We start from the raw sequence: 17,432 nt of genomic DNA, 5'->3' as shown, positions 1-17,432 counted from the left end.
TATTTTTTTTGAATTACACATTAATCAATGTATTCAATGCTTGATATTTTAGATTTCTTTAAATTCTTTTTTATTTGTGTCTAAATGATCAACTTAACAATTAAGAATGAGGGAATAACAAAAAAAGTTAAATCAAAATAAATTCAATAAAAAACTCCTGTGGTTATATTAAGAGTTTAGTGTGTTTATCAAATGATTTTTTAATTAATGTTTTAATTGGCGTATTAATGATTTTTAAGTAGTCTATCATTCAGCAAAATTTAAAAGTTAATCTGCATACCACAAAAAATAAATGTAATAAATTATTAAAATAAAATTATTAAATTTTGCAATTTTTTTTATTTTAATCACACATTTTATTTTGATCAGTCATATAACAATATAATATTTTTATTTTAAGTAATATTCTTACTATTTTTTTAATTACTATCCTACGATTTTTTATCACTTCTAATTCTACAAATGTTCAAATTGAGAGAGTAAAACAGTCCATTGAATGAACTCGTTTGGTTTTTCGCCCCAGATGAAACAAGGTGAGCTCTAATGGCGACTGCAACCTATCCACCACCGCCACCGTACTACAAGCTCTACAAGGACTATGCAGAAAACCCTAAATCTGCTCCAGAACCTCCTCCTCCCATTCAAGGCACCTATATCTGCTATGGGGCTACTTATACTGTTAGCTTTCTCTCTTTCTGTCTTCTGAATTTGTACGATTTTTGGTTGATTATGCTAGGGTTTTCTGAATTTCGAGATTAATTGAACTCTGGAGTGGTTGATTTGTTTTCAAAATTTGTAGACTGATGATGCGCTGCCCAGTTTGGAAGAACAAGGGGTTCAACAGTTGTACCCTAAAGGACCAAATATAGGTATACTTTAATCTCTTTGTTTCTTCAAAAAAATTTGGTGTGTTTGATTGTTTCGTATGATTTTCTTCTCGGGATTACTCAAAAAATTGTCTGCCTTTAGAATGATACGTAGGGCAATTCGATGAAGTGCTTGATAATGTGATACCTTCTTCTGTATTGTGAAATCATTATTAGAATATTTTATGTGGAATAAGTAAATATGGTTTGAAGAAAGGATGTTGAGATATTGGTGGAAGAAAATTTTGTTCAAGGGGGAAAGAGATGAAGAATTCATGAATTTTCGTGTTATTTTTTGTTGCTTACTTTTTCGATTTAAGCGATTTTTCTAGTTCTCATATGGCTTTTTCTTGAAGCCTAAAGGTATTAGTTGTCTTCGAATGATGTTTGGAAAATATGTAAAAATTATAAGCAAATGATATATTTAGGTTTAAAGAAGGATTAGCATTATTAGTTTGGGGATTTGTGATCATCACAAAGTAGAATATGCCCTCTATTATTTGATATCAAGAAATCAGTGTCAAATGTAGATTTTTCCGTGTTGTAGTTTAGTCTTAAACTACCTTGCTACTTCCGTATTAATCTTCATTTTTCTCATTTAATTCGTACTTAAACTGTTGATTTTTTGTTCTTTCATGTCTGTTGATAAATATTTAGTATTGCTTGGTGTCATACAGATTTCAAGAAAGAGTTGAAGTCACTCAATAGGACCTTGCAGTTGCATTTGTTAGAGCTGGCTGATATTCTTGTTGAAAGGCCATCACAGTATGCCAGGAGAGTGGAGGAAATATCACTTACATTTAAGAATCTACATCACCTGCTGAATTCGCTGCGGCCTCACCAGGTAGAATTCAATACTCCAATCTATTTAATGTTTTTATCACCATGGTTCTGTGATGTCAGCTTAAGCTATATGCATGTTTCATTTGTTGCTCTTTAATTATTAGGCCAGGGCAACATTAATTCATATCCTAGAGCTTCAAATACAGCGAAGAAAAGAAGCTATTGAGGATATCAAAAGGTATGCTTCTTAAAATATCATTATCTGATTTACAATTCCTGAAGATGTTGGTTTGTTGATTACTTACCACCATTTCAATTGCAATTTGAATGTCTAGTAGATTATTCATTATGACCATTCATGTTATTACATGTCATGAGATTTGATTGTGATATCAGATGACATATACCGGACAAATTAGTCATCTATATGGATTTTTTAAATGATAATTAACTTTTCATCAATATGTTGACGTAATGAGATTACAGGTTCGTATATCAATAAAATCCGGTTACCTCACACCATTGATAGAAAGACAGTATTGTTTTGAGACCCTTAAAAAGGAGTATAAGTTATGACCATAACAGAATGTTAGTGTTAGCCATATTTAGTTTTTATTGCTTATATGAGGACGCAGATTGTGCTTGCATATTGTACATGAGCACCTATTACGTCCAAATTATAATTTTTTACCTGTCACAAGATAAGCTGCTAGCCTGAACCAGCAATAGAAATTTGCAAATTGTTGTAATAAACACTGTCAAGTTTCATAGTCTACATGGGTTAATAATTGTAGCATAGGGGATTGGCATGCATATAGATGAGATCTGTGTGATGAGAGAATGAGACAGAAATTGGAGAAAGTGTCTATGAGGAGGCAAGATATGAGAAATTGTGCATGTTACGAAGCCAGGGGGGAAGAAATTAGTGACCAGTTAATGAAAGGTTAATGAACTAGTATGAAAGCCATTGACTATCAATCAAAGAAGATGATAATATTGAACCGACTAATGAAACATGCAGAAATTTGAAGATAAGTACTTAGTTTTGTTATGCCTCTGTCTTTACTCTCTTCCTTTTTGGACTTTCCTTTGTTTCCCTCTTTTCTGTAGCTAACTCTTATGTGTTTTTGTGCAAGCAACATTCCAACTGTATCATAATGTCTTCCAAATATCAACCCTGTACGAAGGCCAGTCTATTACATAAAGTTACAATTATCTTAGAGTTTCCAAAAGCCTAAGACTGTAGACATCCATTGACAAACATGTGTAGTAAAGTTAGGACTTTAGAATGAAACCACGGGAGATGGAAGGATAATGAAAGGGGCTGTTTGGTTCGGGTTAATGATGTAGATGTGGTGGCACAATGCCTGTGGGTGTGGGCTGTGGTTAGAATGGAATACCTTGTTTTTCTTCGCATACCTAGTGATTTGTTATGGGATAAAACTACTTGTCTAGCATCTTTATGGAAAGGGCTAAGAGTCTAGGACTTCTTACAGTTGATTGGGGGAATACAAAGGAATTTGAGGTTTTTGCAACCTTATTCTGCTGTTCCTTATTCAGATGCTTGATTCAGTGTTCTGGAAAATTTCCCCCTTTTTTAGTGTCCAGTTTCCCCGCATACTTTTATATTGATTCCTACCTTCACTTGGTATGGATTCCAAACAGTCTCCTGTGTCAAGTTTACCACTGTATTCCACCACCAAGATGTACATTGAGGCTTACACGTCTACTTAAGTGCAAAATGGCCATCACATCAGTGTATAGGGACTGTTCCATCTTACTGTCATACATCACCAATGTCAACCCCACAAAAATCTATAACCAAGAAGAGCACCCTATAAGAATGAAGGGTGAGAGAGAGAGAGAGGCTGCTTACAAAAAAGGGGTTGACAAATAATTCTATGGTCTGCCTGTCTGGTTCTATACAATCACAGTCTGTGAAAGAAGGCTGATGCTAATGAACTTTGAGGACTGCCTGTTGAGAACAAATATTCTGTAAAAATCTGTTTGATAACTTACCTTGATTTAGGCTGTCTCCAGTGTAACATGATTCGTTAGCTAATTCGCTTTTTGAATTTGTGATTCACTCAAGTTTGCCCAAGAATAGCCCTAAACCGACCATAATTCACTTTTTTCGACTCATGATTCGCAAGCATGTGACACAAGCCTAAGAGCCGTGGACAGCCATTGGAAAGCACACGAAATTTAAAAAAAAAGTTAGGAATGAGACCACGTGGGATGGATGCATAATTAAGGAGCTATATTGTTCAGGAGAATTAAGTTGATGTGATTACACGTTGCAATGCTGCGAATTTAGTTGGGAACCATACCCGTGATTTGATGTGGAATTAAGTTATTTGTCTGGATGCTAGCTCTAGGATCTTTATGGCAAAGGTTGGGACTTCTCAGTTAGTTGATCAATTCAGATTCCAAATTCTCTTCTCTCAAATTTGCCTTCATATAACCCAAATACCTACCCCCACCAGTAAGTGCGTTGCGGCTTAATTAAAAGGGCCACCTACACCTCCACCATCCTCCATCAACAATGCCAACCCTGCAACAAATTATAATGAAGAATAGCAACCCCTAAGAGAAGGGGGGGATAGAGAGAGAGAGAGAGAGAGAGGGTACGCTGGGAAAAGAGAAGGTGGCAAATGAATGCCTTGCAGCCCTCAATTTAGAAGAGGCATATGAAATTATACAACCGTAGCTCCCTGTAACTGAAAGGCTTTTTTAAAATGTTTTTAAGGACTGCCTGTTGCTACAGAACAACTAAAATGTGAAAAAGTAGTTTGGCAAGCCATCTTACGTTAGTCTATCTTTAAAAGCCTAAAGACTGTACAGCCATTTACTAACACGTTTTCTAAGAAACTTCAAGGTTATACCATGGGGTGGCATAATCTAAGCATAAAGAAAATTTTTGGGTTGTGGTAGAGGGTGAATTTGATTTGTCTTGTGTGTTTTATGACCAAGAAAAATTAGCTAGACAGTTCTCTTGGAACCTAATGAAATTGTCCAACATCAATGACTACAGAACCTGATGTTGGTTGCATGCTATTGTTTGACATAGTAATTTGTGAAGTAGCCTTTAGGGATCTCGATCCGATTCTGACTTGTACTATTTTTGCTGAATCCCAATAATTTCTTGGTAAAGTACAAAGTAATATCGTTTTCAAATTTTATATTAGCATTTGAACTTGAACCTGAAATTGTTCGCGATAATTCGAAAAACTTGTAAGAGCATTGATAATTGCAAATGGTTTCTGACAAATTTGTCTCCATTGATTACTTCCTTAGGAGGCGAGAAGAGGCACAAAAGCTTTTGAAGGAGGCACTCGGAACCTTGGAAGGACAGTAACACTCTTGTAAAAGAACTTTCTGTTAGGATGTGATTGTGCTGTACTTGAAAACTGATAGAAATCGTCTCATGATCTTGTTTACACTTTGCTTTTGTACTACAATTAGAACAGATCACTGAACACAGCTACATACGTACATCACTTGAAAATTGGAGGGCTTTGGTACTATGGATGTTGTGTGATCCTCCTGGTGGAAAATTAATCACAGTGACGATTGACGACTATATCTACGGTGGCATGTTATCCTTGATTTTTTGTAAGGAACAGCTAGGTTTATTTTGTATGAGACCTTGGGGGATGGATTCATGTATCTAATATATTCCATTTTCTCTTTTGAATTCATTTATGGAATACTTCTATATTATTAAACTTACGGCCCGTTTGGTTAATGGTACTAAATGGTAGTAATGAGAATGATTTATAGTGTAAAATTTCATTAAAAGTTCTATGTCATTCTCGTGGTAATGAAACATTGATCATAAAAAAGTTTTTTTTGTTAACAAATTTTCATTACTGTCTAATACCACCTCTCCTAATGATAATACATTGAAATGAATTTTGTGAAGAAAATGAAATGATTGAAGTTGAACAAGTATGATCATAAAGGTAGCCAAGAGATTTTTCAACCAAAATTAAACTATTTTTTGATTCTTAATACCACTATTTATTACCATCTACCAAACAAGCCGTTAGTGTTTTAAATTTGTCATTTTAAACAATTTCACTTGATGATTCACAAAGAAATTTTCTTTCCATGTCACTTTCTTGTACATGAATTGCCTAGGTCATTCTATTTTCAACAATTTTAATGATTATAGTCATGTATTTGTTATAAGTTGAACAAGCATAATCATCAAGATAGCCAAGAGATTTTTCAATTAAAATTATACTAGTTTTTCATGCCTATTACCATCGTTTATTACCACCTACCAAACTGACTGTTAGAGTTTCTGCACTTTATGATTTGAATAATAGTAGGGCATAGGGCATGTTATCCCCAATTTCCCATCCATTTATATATGCAGTTTAATCTATTTCTTTTCAATTCAGTACATCACATTACATTTACCTTTATTTTTCATTTAGTTTAGTTCCATTTAGATCAATTTTAAAGTTGTTAGTAGCTAAAGTACAAGCCTTAATTACATTAGGTGCATTTTTGTATTAAATAGGAGAAATTGTAAAAAATAAACTAAATTTTACTCGATCTGCTGAAAATAAACCCAACTAATGTTTATTCTTAAATAAATTCACCTGTATAATTGTTGAAAATAAGTGAACTGAGAGATCAAATAATAACAATCAAATATAACAATAATTCTGCAATTCACAAAAACATTCAATCAGAAGGAAGGATTCCAATTCAATTTGGGATCAATAAACAGGAAGTGTATGCATAAAAAGACTTTCAGAAACTAGGAAAAACAACAAAAATAATACTACATCTAACAAAATTTCCGGGCAAAGCCGACTCAGTGCTTGCCACGAGAGTAATGGTTGTCATTCGGATTTCTTTTACCACTGAAAACTGCTAATGCCTGTCTTACAGGAGGCCTATGAAAGCCTTTCTTATCAGTGTGGTGAACGAATATGCTATCCACACCGAAGAAATCATCTTCCTACAAGAATGAATATTTACACGCATTAGTTTAACGAAAAAGACCGAGGGACAAAGAGCATGTGAATCAACTGGAAGGAGTAAAATCGAACCTTGTTTGATTTCTTCTTTGTTTTGGGATATAAGAACTTTTGCGGAATCTGATCTTCCCGTAAGACGGGATTCTTAGTTATGGCATCTCTTCCACCTTGGGGTAAAGGTAATGAAAACTGCCAAAGACGAAGAATTAGCTCAATAGCGAATTGTGCAGAACACGTGAAAACTGTATCGTATTAAAGCCACAGCATATCAACTAGTCAGAAAGAGCAGAAAGTCGAAACTATACCTTTGTACCACGCAAGTTTATACGATGTCTTCTTGCTTGTAGCACAACCCCATTCTCCCCAACGGTAACAGCAACCTTCCTCAAGGTACCACCATTGCCACACTTAGGACAAAAGACACGACCCACTTCAGCAGTTACATTTTGGCAAGCGTGGCATTTTAGCACCCACCTAAATAAGATACACAAACTGTTGTGAGAGACGGTTTCTCCGAGAGACGCATTAGATATATGGTTAAATAGCCCAATTAATACAAAATAAAGTGAAAATAAGAATGTGGGATTTTTGTTTTGAGGTCGTCTCTTTGAGAGATGGTCTCTCACAATAGTAGCTGAATAAGATTAGCCGCCAGAACACTTGAAAGTTGAAAGACTAGCAGAAAAGGCACAATAGCATGCTATGTAATAGAGATAAATGCATACAAGTTTGCCCTTTCTTGAACCCATAGGCAAAATCTTCCATATGTTATAACATAATGCTGACAATCGATGTTTCATTAACAAAAAGGCACTCTAAGAAGCACGTTCAGTGTCACTGGCCAAGATCTTTCTGCAATTGAGAAGTAAATATCTGGCATGTCTTAATTAAGACTCACATTTGTGTTTCACAAACTTCAAAACTATGCAAAAGAATGTAATGCACCTAGGTGGAAACACTGAACTGAAAATGTGATTTCATATTTGGAAAGTTCCCACCCAGTGTCACATGATTAGCTAATTCCCTTGTGAATCACGAATCGAAAAAAGCGATTTATGGTCTGTTTTAGGCTATTTTTGAACCATTTCGAGCGAATTGTGAATCCAAAAGGCGAACTAAGTAGCGAATTATGTTTCACTGTTCTTACCTGTTTAACTCACGTATTTGCATTCCTCCAGGAGCTAGTAGGCGTAAACCCATCTGCAAGATAACATTTTGCATAGCAAAATCTCCTGTGATACACACAACACTCGAATCCGACAAAGATCTCAGCATCCAGCTCTGTTCACTAGCATCATCCCCTGCATATGAGGTATCAACACTTTGATTCTCCAAGTGATCTAATGCTTCATTATTATCCCCTTCACTTCCAAAATGAGCATTTTCAAATTCACCATCTACTGATGTCACCTCTAAGCGAGAATCAGATTGCTCGTCCTGTTTCTCATCCTCTCCTGAATCATTCAGTCTTATCTGCTCCAAAATAGAAGAAATTTGCTCAGCGCCGTTTGTCCCTTCACTGACATTTTTCTCCTCGGGAAGCTCTTGATCGACATGTTTGTCATTACAAGTCTGAACAGTACACTCAGCCTCCACAACTTTCCCTGCAGTATTTTTATTGATGTCTTGCTGATCATCATCTTTCAAGGACTCTTCATACATTTCACGACGAGCTTTCCTTCTGAGAAACCTTCTATGGGTGCTTCGGCTTACCGCAGGACGCCAATCACCAGAATTATCATCATCATATTGTCCTTGAGATGCATCAATACCATCTGCCATCATCTTTTTTCCTTCAATCTTCACCTCTCTCTTTTTGGGTGGAAATCTCCGGTGTTGCCTTGAAGTCAAGTCAGCACCGTCATGATTTTCACCCCCATTTTCAACAGAATCATCTTGCAAATTTGTTTGGTCCTCGGCAGGGATATTTAAGGCTAAATCTTTTAACGGGAGAATTCTAGAATTAGGATCGGAATTGCCATCTGCCAAAGCTTCTAATGCTTCCCATTCCTCAAGGTTGGGAACATTGGAACCCCAGCCCGGCAAGTCTTTCTCGGGCAATCTCCTTACATTCAACACATGAATAGGGGGAGGACTGTCTCTAAGATGACTTGTGCCATGAAATTGTGCCTCTAATGTGTAAGTTAGAGCAATGAGCTTAAGATCAACATCAGAAAGAGTCTGCAGATCACCTGTTGCTCTAGCAAAGCTGACAGCTGTCAAGAATACGAAATCACAGGTCAAATTAATGTCAATCATGATGCACTGAAAGAATAACCTATTTCGTTAATGGAATATGCCGAAGTAAATATCTAAGAAGTTTTTCCATAGTGAGTCGATCCCTTTTAAAAATCATAGGAGGAAAGCAAGAAAAAGTACATTGTTACAAACTTCTGAAACAACAAACATCCAATATATAATAAAACACATTAACGTAGCATATAAGTTCTGAATTACGCAGAAAATGCTCAACAACATTCAGCTAGACCAATGTCATTAAGACTCTCAGCTATGCGGATTAAGAGAGAATATCTACACAACCTTACCCTTGTAAAAACAAAGAGATTGTTTCCGAGTAATCCTTAATAGAGAATCAACCATGGTGCAGAATATTAGTTGTATCGCTTCCATCCCAACCACAATATAAAAATTTTTGATGTTTTGGAAACGCAATGGCTGCATTGATCGTTAAATCATCTGCATTAACCACTTCACGACCTTTACCGCAATTGCTACCACATGATTTCGTAATTTTGTATAATAATGTTAGTTGCAACTTCACATCAATATGCAATACACATGATTTTTTAAGTCATTTTATTATAGTTCATTATAATCCTCCTTTTTCGTCTCTCTCCTTACTTTCCCTTGTATCATACAACCTAGACAAAGTACTAGAGGAATACATACATCAAATAGAACACCCAAATCTCCAGCTCAACAGAATAACCCAAAATCAACTACAATCATAAACCTACTTCTAATTAAGCAAAACAATCACAAACCCATATCCAATGAATTTACTCTTTCCCATAACCAATTACCAGTTCATCCTAATAAATTGTAACTACCAACAGCAATCAAACTTCAAATTCTGAATTTTACAGGCAATGCTAATAAAAACACATCAAATAAAACACCCAAAATCACTCAACCCAACAGAATAACCCAAATGCAACTACAGACTAAACCCACTTCCAATTAAGAAAAACAACGCATAAATCAAACAAAACTCATAGAGAAAAACAACACAAAATAATATAATTTAAAGAAAAAGGATTAAAAGTAAATAAAAAAGAAACCTTTCTTGAGGGCTTCAGGGGAAGGTTCCACAGTGTCAATAGAGAAGGGTAAGAAAGAGAGACGATGACGAGAAGTAGGATCACGAATTTCAGATAAAACTTCGGGAACAGATACGAACTTATCGGCGAAAGATGAGAGCTTTTCTCCTCCTTGAATAATAGCGTTGGCATCAACAACAGCAACAGCAATACCCTTTGTAGATTTACATGTTTCCAACAGTTTGGTGGTAATCGGTGGTTGTGTTGGGGATTCTACCGGATTTTGTTTAACTATATTGGACCAACATGGAGCTGGAGCTTGGGACTCCATTGTTTACGGTTGGAGAAGAAAGACGCAACAAGGATAAAACCCTAGGAACCCTTACAAGTTACAACCAAACTGAAAGAGTACTATAATCATAGTTCCTTTATATTTATATTTTAATTCAAATTAAATGTGTAATTTACTATTAGTACGTGGGAATTTGAGAAGGAAATGAGAATTTAATTTTGAAATATTATAAAATTTTATGTTTGATATTTAGTGGGGGCAAGTATTAGGAGTGGGAATTGGGCTTTGTTTGGAAAAGATATTTATACTCTTATTTATAAAAAATTCACAAGCTTTTTTTATTTTTGATGGGGTAAAATTGTCAATTCATATTTATTTTTGATATATATTCACAATTTTCAACTTATTCCCCTAGCATACCAAATAAGGGATTGGTAGTATATTATATATAAATTCCCAACAGTCAAATCTTTATCTCAATCCCACATTTTTATCCTCAAATTTCCATTTACATATACCAAATGCCCCTAAAAGTCTCTAACGAATTTATGATTCTATTTTATCTATAATTTTTTAAAATTAACTTCATAGGCCTACAAGTTAAGGTATAGTCAAGTGTGATATTTTATAATCATACTCAATTAGAGATATTTAAGATTAAATTTGGGAGTATCCATTTGCTTGGTTCCACCATCCATCAATTACCCTTAATTATATTATTTTGAGTAGGTGTCAAGTGATATTTTTTTTTAAATAAGTGATATATTTGATTTGTCTTATTATAAATTCTATCAATATCAACATTTTATACTATTTAATCAATAATTAAAATTATTAAAAATTAGATCGTAACTATTGGATATCATGCCAAAAATATCATTTCATTGTGTAGCAATTCCATTTTAATATGTTTTTTACTCTATTTACAAAGTGAATTAAAAAATGACCAATAAAACATATTAGTGCGTTTTTTAATGATGTTGCCACAAAGATTGTTCAATAAAATATTATATATATATATATATATATATATATATATATATATATATATATATATATAATTATATATATAATTATATATATATATATATATATATATATATATATATATATAATCTTATTAGATTTGTTTTGAGTATAAAAATTTAATATAAACTTTTTATATTTTATGAAATAAATATATAAACATTAAGTCTCAAACACATATTAAAAAAAAAATCCAATGAGATTTAGAGAGCGATAAAAAACATCATATGCAAATTATCAATCACTTATTTAAAGTTTGTGGAAACAAATTTTGTTATTCAGCTATTAACATTACCCAAATTAATTTAACCCGAATAAAAATGACCCGAACAAATGCTAATACGTGTAAACAAACATACTTTTAAAGTAGAATTTATTTTTCAAACAATAAATTTCACATTTCACACGATACAAGTTGACCTTCATCATTCTCTAGTCAATTCACGCGATACAACAAGCAAGGCAAATTCAGTAGTTCACCTTCAGAAAACCCTCAAGCGATTAACATCAAAAGTATCGTACTACCATCGGCGGTCTGCCGTCACTATAGTCTTCAACCACCGTCAACTTGCCGCCTTCATGTATATATATATATATATATATATATATATATATATATATATATATATATATATATATATATATATATATATATATATATATATATATATATATATATATATATATATATATATATATATATATATATATATATATATATATATATATATATTCTCTTTTTCTTTCTTTCCGTGAAACTTTTAAATTTGTGTAATTGTTATAGATTTGTTTGAATGTTAATTGTTAAGCATTGTTTTTTAATTCATGATTGATGATTATATAATACTTCAAATCACATTTGTAAATCAATTTAGGGTTTTTTGTTTGATTGGTGATAAGTTTATAAGTTTAGGGTTTCATAAATAATTCTACAATTGATTTAGGTAATTTATTTGAATTTTTTAAAATAAGATTTCAGATGATTGATTTAGGGTTTTTGGCTATAAAATCAAATGTCATTTATTGAAGGATTATCTTCAATGTTACTCTTACACCTTACTCTATGCACTTGATGCGTACATGATTATATGATGGGGGCTTTCATGGACAAGAAAAGAAATGTCTTTAACTGAAGGATCTCATGGGTAGGGATGCAAACGGGGCGGGGCGGAGCGGGTATTGAAATTTTCATCCCCATCCCCATCTGTTAATGCAATATCCATCCTCGTGGCGGGTATAATTTTTTTCCTCGTCTCCGTGGCAGGTATAATTTTTTTCCCCGTCCCCGCCCTGATGTGTTTGTACCTAAAATCATCCCCGCCCCACTACCCATCCAAAGTCTCAAACAAACATATAACCAAAGTCTCAAACAAAAATACATATCTAAAACAAAAGTATTTCAACATCAACTCAAAATCATTCAAAGTAAATCAATCCAGAATAATCTCATTACTATCCAATTCCATTTCGCATTGCCATCCTCATCCCCATCCCCATCCCCGCGGGTATCACCTAAAACCCATCCCCATCCCCGCGGTGGGTATGAATTTTATACCCGTACCCGCCCCATGACCCATAAAACCGGGACCCATCCACAGGCGGTCTCCTATTAGACCTGTCCCGCCTGCATCCCTACTCATGGGCCATTAGTAGGGGTGTTTTAAAATATCCGATTTGGAAAACCCGATCCGATTTTTAAAACCGGGTAAAATACCCGATTTATCAAATTCGGATAATTCAGGTCGGGTACCCGGTTTCAAAACCGGGTATTAGGGTCGGATACGGATCGCGAATTTTGGGAAACCGGGTACCCGGTATCCAGTTTGTATTTTATTTTATTTTTTTATTTTGAAAACCCTAAATTGGCTAAATCTACCTTGGGCCTTTGGAAATCACGTCTTCATTCTTGCTGGCCGTCATCTACATTCTACTCATCTTGCTTCTTGAATCTTCTTCTTCAAGCAGACTCCCATCTTCTTCAATCTTGCGCCCGTCATCTTGCTTCTTCTTCACCATTCACGTTGAGACGTCGACAAGAATCCAGACCACTGCCATTCTTCTTCTTCACCGTTTTTAATTGGGTAAGTTTCTTTCAGTTCATCACCATTCTTTTAGTTCATCACCATTCTTCTTCTTCTCCAGATCTTCTTAATTCGAAAGAAACCTGATTTTAATTTTTGGTACTTATTTAATTTTTTTTTCGCCATTTTCGATTTTTGTCAGAGATTTATTTAGTTCGCGTTTTCGCCATTTTCGCAGAGGTTTAGCTGGTAATCGTCAGTTAAAATATGGTAGAATGAAAAATCAAATGGTGTATCATTGTTGTACTTAGCGATATTGGGTAGTGGATTATTGTACAATTTTGTTTGTAGATCTTTACCTACTTTGCTAATTGATTATGATACTAATTAGAGCAAAAAGTTTTGATTTTGTGATGAATTTATGAAAATGATGATTAAAGTTTCTTTCTTTGATTTTGTTCTTGATTACACTTGTTTTAATGATTAATTCATGAAATTGGAATATCAAAAGCTTTGATTTAATTCAAACTTAATTGTTATTGATTGTAACACTAATTAAAACAAAAAAGTTTTAATTTTGTTGGGAATTTATGAAATTATCGATTATCGATTAAAGTTGTTATTTTCTTTGATTTTGTTCTTGATTAGACTTGTTAATTGTTATAGTGATTAACTTAAGTAAAGCTTATGTTCTCTTGACTTTGTAAATTTGTCTGATTTTTGTTTGAAGCTAGAGGATGTTGAGGCTTTTTGCGCTCAGGTTTTTCTTCTTTTTCTTGCAGATTGTTATTGTATGATATAGAATTTAAGGAATAATTTTGGAATTTTAGGCTCAATCAAGGAGGAAGGAGTTGCGGAGTCAGACTAAAGTGGTTCCAATCAGCCTAGATCAAGTCAGTAATGCTTATTCATGTTGATTTGTAATTTGAATTCAGAGTTCAGATATTGAGTCCAAGCTTTCATGTTCTATCCTTTCACCATTTTCTAGTGGTAAATTACTTTTAATTTGAGTCCAAACTTTTTGTGACTAAAATGGTTTGTGTGGTTGTGTTTGTTAGAGTGTGTTGTAAATTGAATTATAGTGATGTTTGTAATTAGATTAATAACCAAAATTTTCTTGTTTTTTGGGAATACTTTTTTGTTAGACTGAATCCTTGCTTTACTATTCAGAAGTGCTGTAATAATGAGTAAATTTGCCTTGTATGTTCTTGTAGAAAATTGATGTTAGTAATCTTTGATTGGTTAATGGATGACATGATCGACTGTTGGTAGTACTTTAAACATAATAGAGTACAAACAATTGTTTTTCTATGTGCTTGTCCTATTTGTGGAGTTTTGTTCCATCATCTCTTTCTATTCCTCTGTTTTATTTTGGTTAACTATGTTTATTTTTTCCCCTAAATTTAAATTTCTCCTGCTTAGTACTTAACTTGAAGAATTAGACTAGATGGGATATGATTAGGTCGACCTTAAAATGTAGACATTAGATGCTGCATACTCCTATTTTCTAGTCTCATATGGTTGCACTTGTGAATATGTGATTTTGGTCTCTCTAATTTGTGTTCTTTTTGGCTGCTTAAAGGACTCTCGTATTCGTTTTGTTGCTGGATAGATGCAAATGTCATGACTTGATAAGTCTATTTACTAGTCCAACATTTCATCTCGTTTTGTTCCTTGATCCTTCATTTCTTATCATTGTCCTACTAACATTTTTCATGCTTTACTATCAGTTCATTATAATGTCTCTGCAAGTTTATTTATTTATCTCGTATGGCTAAATCTTGGTCTTCATACTTAAAGGCTGACCATTAAACCATGATGTACAACCTAAAAGTGTTAATTTTGGTTTAAATTAGAGGTGTTCAAAGTAGACCTGATAGTTACCCGACCTTGTAACCGAACCCAATTTGACCCGACATAAATAATAGATTAACAATTGTGTAAATACCAATATGGATATAGGATCCGATTTAATCAACTCGATTACCTAAATGAACACCTCTAGTTTAAATACATGGTGTGCCAATGCGTCAATGGAGTGCGTTAATTTTAGTTTTGGTTGCCCACTTCTTTCAATATGCTTCCCTACTTCATTGCTTGAGCATAGCATATGTAAGTATGCAATCTTGTAGTCATGTGTCATGTTGCCTGCAAACCTTGTTTAGCAAGAGATATATTTGATATATCTTTTCACATTTAAAATTTAGTTGTCGTGTGTTAATCTGTTCTCTTATATTGTATCAGGGGCTTAAGCTATACTTGATTCTTTGTTATTCTCTTTTGCATCGGGGTAGGGGATAAAAAATTTACAAACACTCTAAACGTTTGAGTTGTTCTTACTTCCGATCATAAGCACCATTATTTCATTGGTGCCTATGAGGCTATGACTCCTTTAAGCTTCTTGTATTGGCTTTGCTGTTGATATTGACTATCGAATATGGCACAGGCAGTTTGGGGTTCAACATAGTTTCCTACATTTTGGCCAATTTGGGCTATTCAACAAGATGGCACTGACCGACCAAGTTGAAAATCAAGGGAACTGTTATGAAAGTGATGAAAAGTCACTAATTGAACTGAAGGTGTTGTTTTTCGCCAGAGCTCGGGATTTGACTGGATTAGCTGATATGCCATTGGAGGTAACCTCTGGTAGCACAGCTCGTGATTGTTTAGATAAGATTGTTGCTCTGTTTCCAGGACTCGAAGATTTAAGAGGGTGTATGGTACTGGCTTTGAACGAGGAGTATGCATCTGAATTAGCTATCGTTAAGCATAGGGATGAACTAGCCATCATACCACCGATAAGCGGAGGGTAATAACTTAAGTTCAAATTGTCTTTTTATACCCTTTTTAACCTTATGATGTACTTCAAGCCTTCATATGTATAATAATAATGAAGTAGAATAAATGAGAAAAAATAATTAATTGTCCAGTGTAATATATAAGCTATAGACTGGTGGATTTGTTTATACCGAACTGTACAAACATATGCACGCTACTGTTAATCTTGTTTTGTTTTGGTTTTTTCTAGAAGAGATTGTAATTATAAATAACGTGGAGTTGATTCGATTCCTTGATATAGTATCAGAAATACAAGTTTTTTCTGTGGACAACGATTCTCGTTGCAAAATACGTGGCATTGGTTTTGTTCAGATCAAGACATATGACAGTAAGAATTATATCCAATATTCATAAATCACGGGTTGATATTATTAAAGGTTTTCCTTTCGCCTTTACGACAGGTTTGATTCTTATCACCTATAGAAATAATTACTTTCTTTATCCTTTACTTGTAGGGTTTATATATATATATATATATATATATATATATATATATATATATATATATTTCTTTATTCAATTTGTCTTGTATGAGACCGTTTCACCGTGAGATGGATCCATACAAAAGGCCTATTAGTAACAAAAACAATTAGACTGATTTTCCACTTGTACGGGAAGCAATTTTTTTAAACAATAATTTGAATTGATCCAATTAAAGTTGTCTCACGATGAAACGGCCCCAATAGATAATTAGTGTTGTATTTACATAGTGTGAAGTATTTCCTTTCAGTCCCTATCTTACATTTATATGTGCTACAAAATATTCACTCTAACAAGGAATTATTGAGAAGGTGAAGACTGAAGACTCATTCCAAGCCTGTATCTGTCTCAGTCCTTGTGCAAAGAAAAAGCAAAACGCTGAGAACGTAAAATCAAATCCGAAGGCAAACAATTCTTTGCAAAATGATCAGACAATGACACATTATTTGCACCATTCATGGGTCCAACGTATGATTCACTTCACTTGGATTTGGATAGGAAGGACTTGGTGATAAATCTATAGTTCGGATGCATATTTTTCTAACTTTATACAAAAGTAGAAAGTCTTAATCCACATTATTTTTAACTGACTCTTACTTTTCGAGTTTATGATTGATTAAATCACCCAAAAAAAAATATTTTGTAAATGACCTAAAGTCAGCTTTCAGTTAACTTCTAAATTAAAACAGCTTTTTTATTGAATTTAGTTTTCTTATATTTTTTGCTCTAGTAAACAACATCTAACAACTGGTTTTTCAAACTCCAAACTTAAACAACTGATTTAAACAATTAGTTTTATAACTAACAGAAAAATTAATGCTACCAACTGATCATATATATAAACCGTC

At 33.7% G+C, this 17,432-nt stretch overlaps 3 protein-coding genes across 6 annotated transcripts; 2 read left to right on the top strand and 1 right to left on the bottom strand.

The window, feature by feature from the left end:
- Positions 1 to 438: 438 nt before the first annotated feature.
- On the top strand, positions 439 to 5,381 carry LOC130825111 (mediator of RNA polymerase II transcription subunit 7a-like). Its single transcript, XM_057690154.1, has 5 exons — positions 439 to 678; positions 800 to 869; positions 1,544 to 1,710; positions 1,814 to 1,887; positions 4,947 to 5,381. The coding sequence occupies exons 1-5, from the start codon at positions 544 to 546 to the stop codon at positions 5,005 to 5,007; spliced, it is 507 nt and encodes a 168-aa protein (XP_057546137.1). The 5' UTR covers positions 439 to 543; the 3' UTR covers positions 5,008 to 5,381.
- A 903-nt stretch (positions 5,382 to 6,284) lies between these two features.
- Positions 6,285 to 10,350, bottom strand: LOC130825109 (RNA-binding NOB1-like protein). The gene is made up of 5 exons (XM_057690153.1): positions 9,949 to 10,350; positions 7,794 to 8,862; positions 6,952 to 7,120; positions 6,719 to 6,835; positions 6,285 to 6,627 (listed from the first exon to the last, which is right to left on the bottom strand). The coding sequence occupies exons 1-5, from the start codon at positions 10,256 to 10,258 to the stop codon at positions 6,481 to 6,483; spliced, it is 1,812 nt and encodes a 603-aa protein (XP_057546136.1). The 5' UTR covers positions 10,259 to 10,350; the 3' UTR covers positions 6,285 to 6,480.
- A 2,762-nt stretch (positions 10,351 to 13,112) lies between these two features.
- LOC130825107 (molybdopterin synthase sulfur carrier subunit) lies at positions 13,113 to 16,271 on the top strand. Of its 4 annotated transcripts, none has more exons than XM_057690150.1 (3): positions 13,113 to 13,326; positions 14,049 to 14,256; positions 15,713 to 16,271. In XM_057690150.1, exon 3 carries the CDS (start codon positions 15,771 to 15,773, stop codon positions 16,077 to 16,079), a length of 309 nt encoding a protein of 102 aa, XP_057546133.1. In that variant the 5' UTR covers positions 13,113 to 13,326; positions 14,049 to 14,256; positions 15,713 to 15,770; the 3' UTR covers positions 16,080 to 16,271. The 4 variants fall into 4 exon arrangements, with proteins under 4 accessions (XP_057546133.1, XP_057546135.1, XP_057546134.1 ...); XM_057690151.1 differs by having other exon boundaries at positions 13,114 to 13,326; positions 14,097 to 14,159; XM_057690149.1 differs by having other exon boundaries at positions 13,114 to 13,326; positions 14,049 to 14,159.
- Positions 16,272 to 17,432: the final 1,161 nt, after the last annotated feature.

The sequence above is a fragment of the Amaranthus tricolor genome, chromosome 10 (genome assembly GCF_026212465.1).
Source record: "Amaranthus tricolor cultivar Red isolate AtriRed21 chromosome 10, ASM2621246v1, whole genome shotgun sequence".
Classification (NCBI taxonomy): Eukaryota; Viridiplantae; Streptophyta; class Magnoliopsida; order Caryophyllales; family Amaranthaceae; genus Amaranthus; species Amaranthus tricolor.
This window is presented reverse-complemented; position numbering and strand designations above follow the sequence as displayed.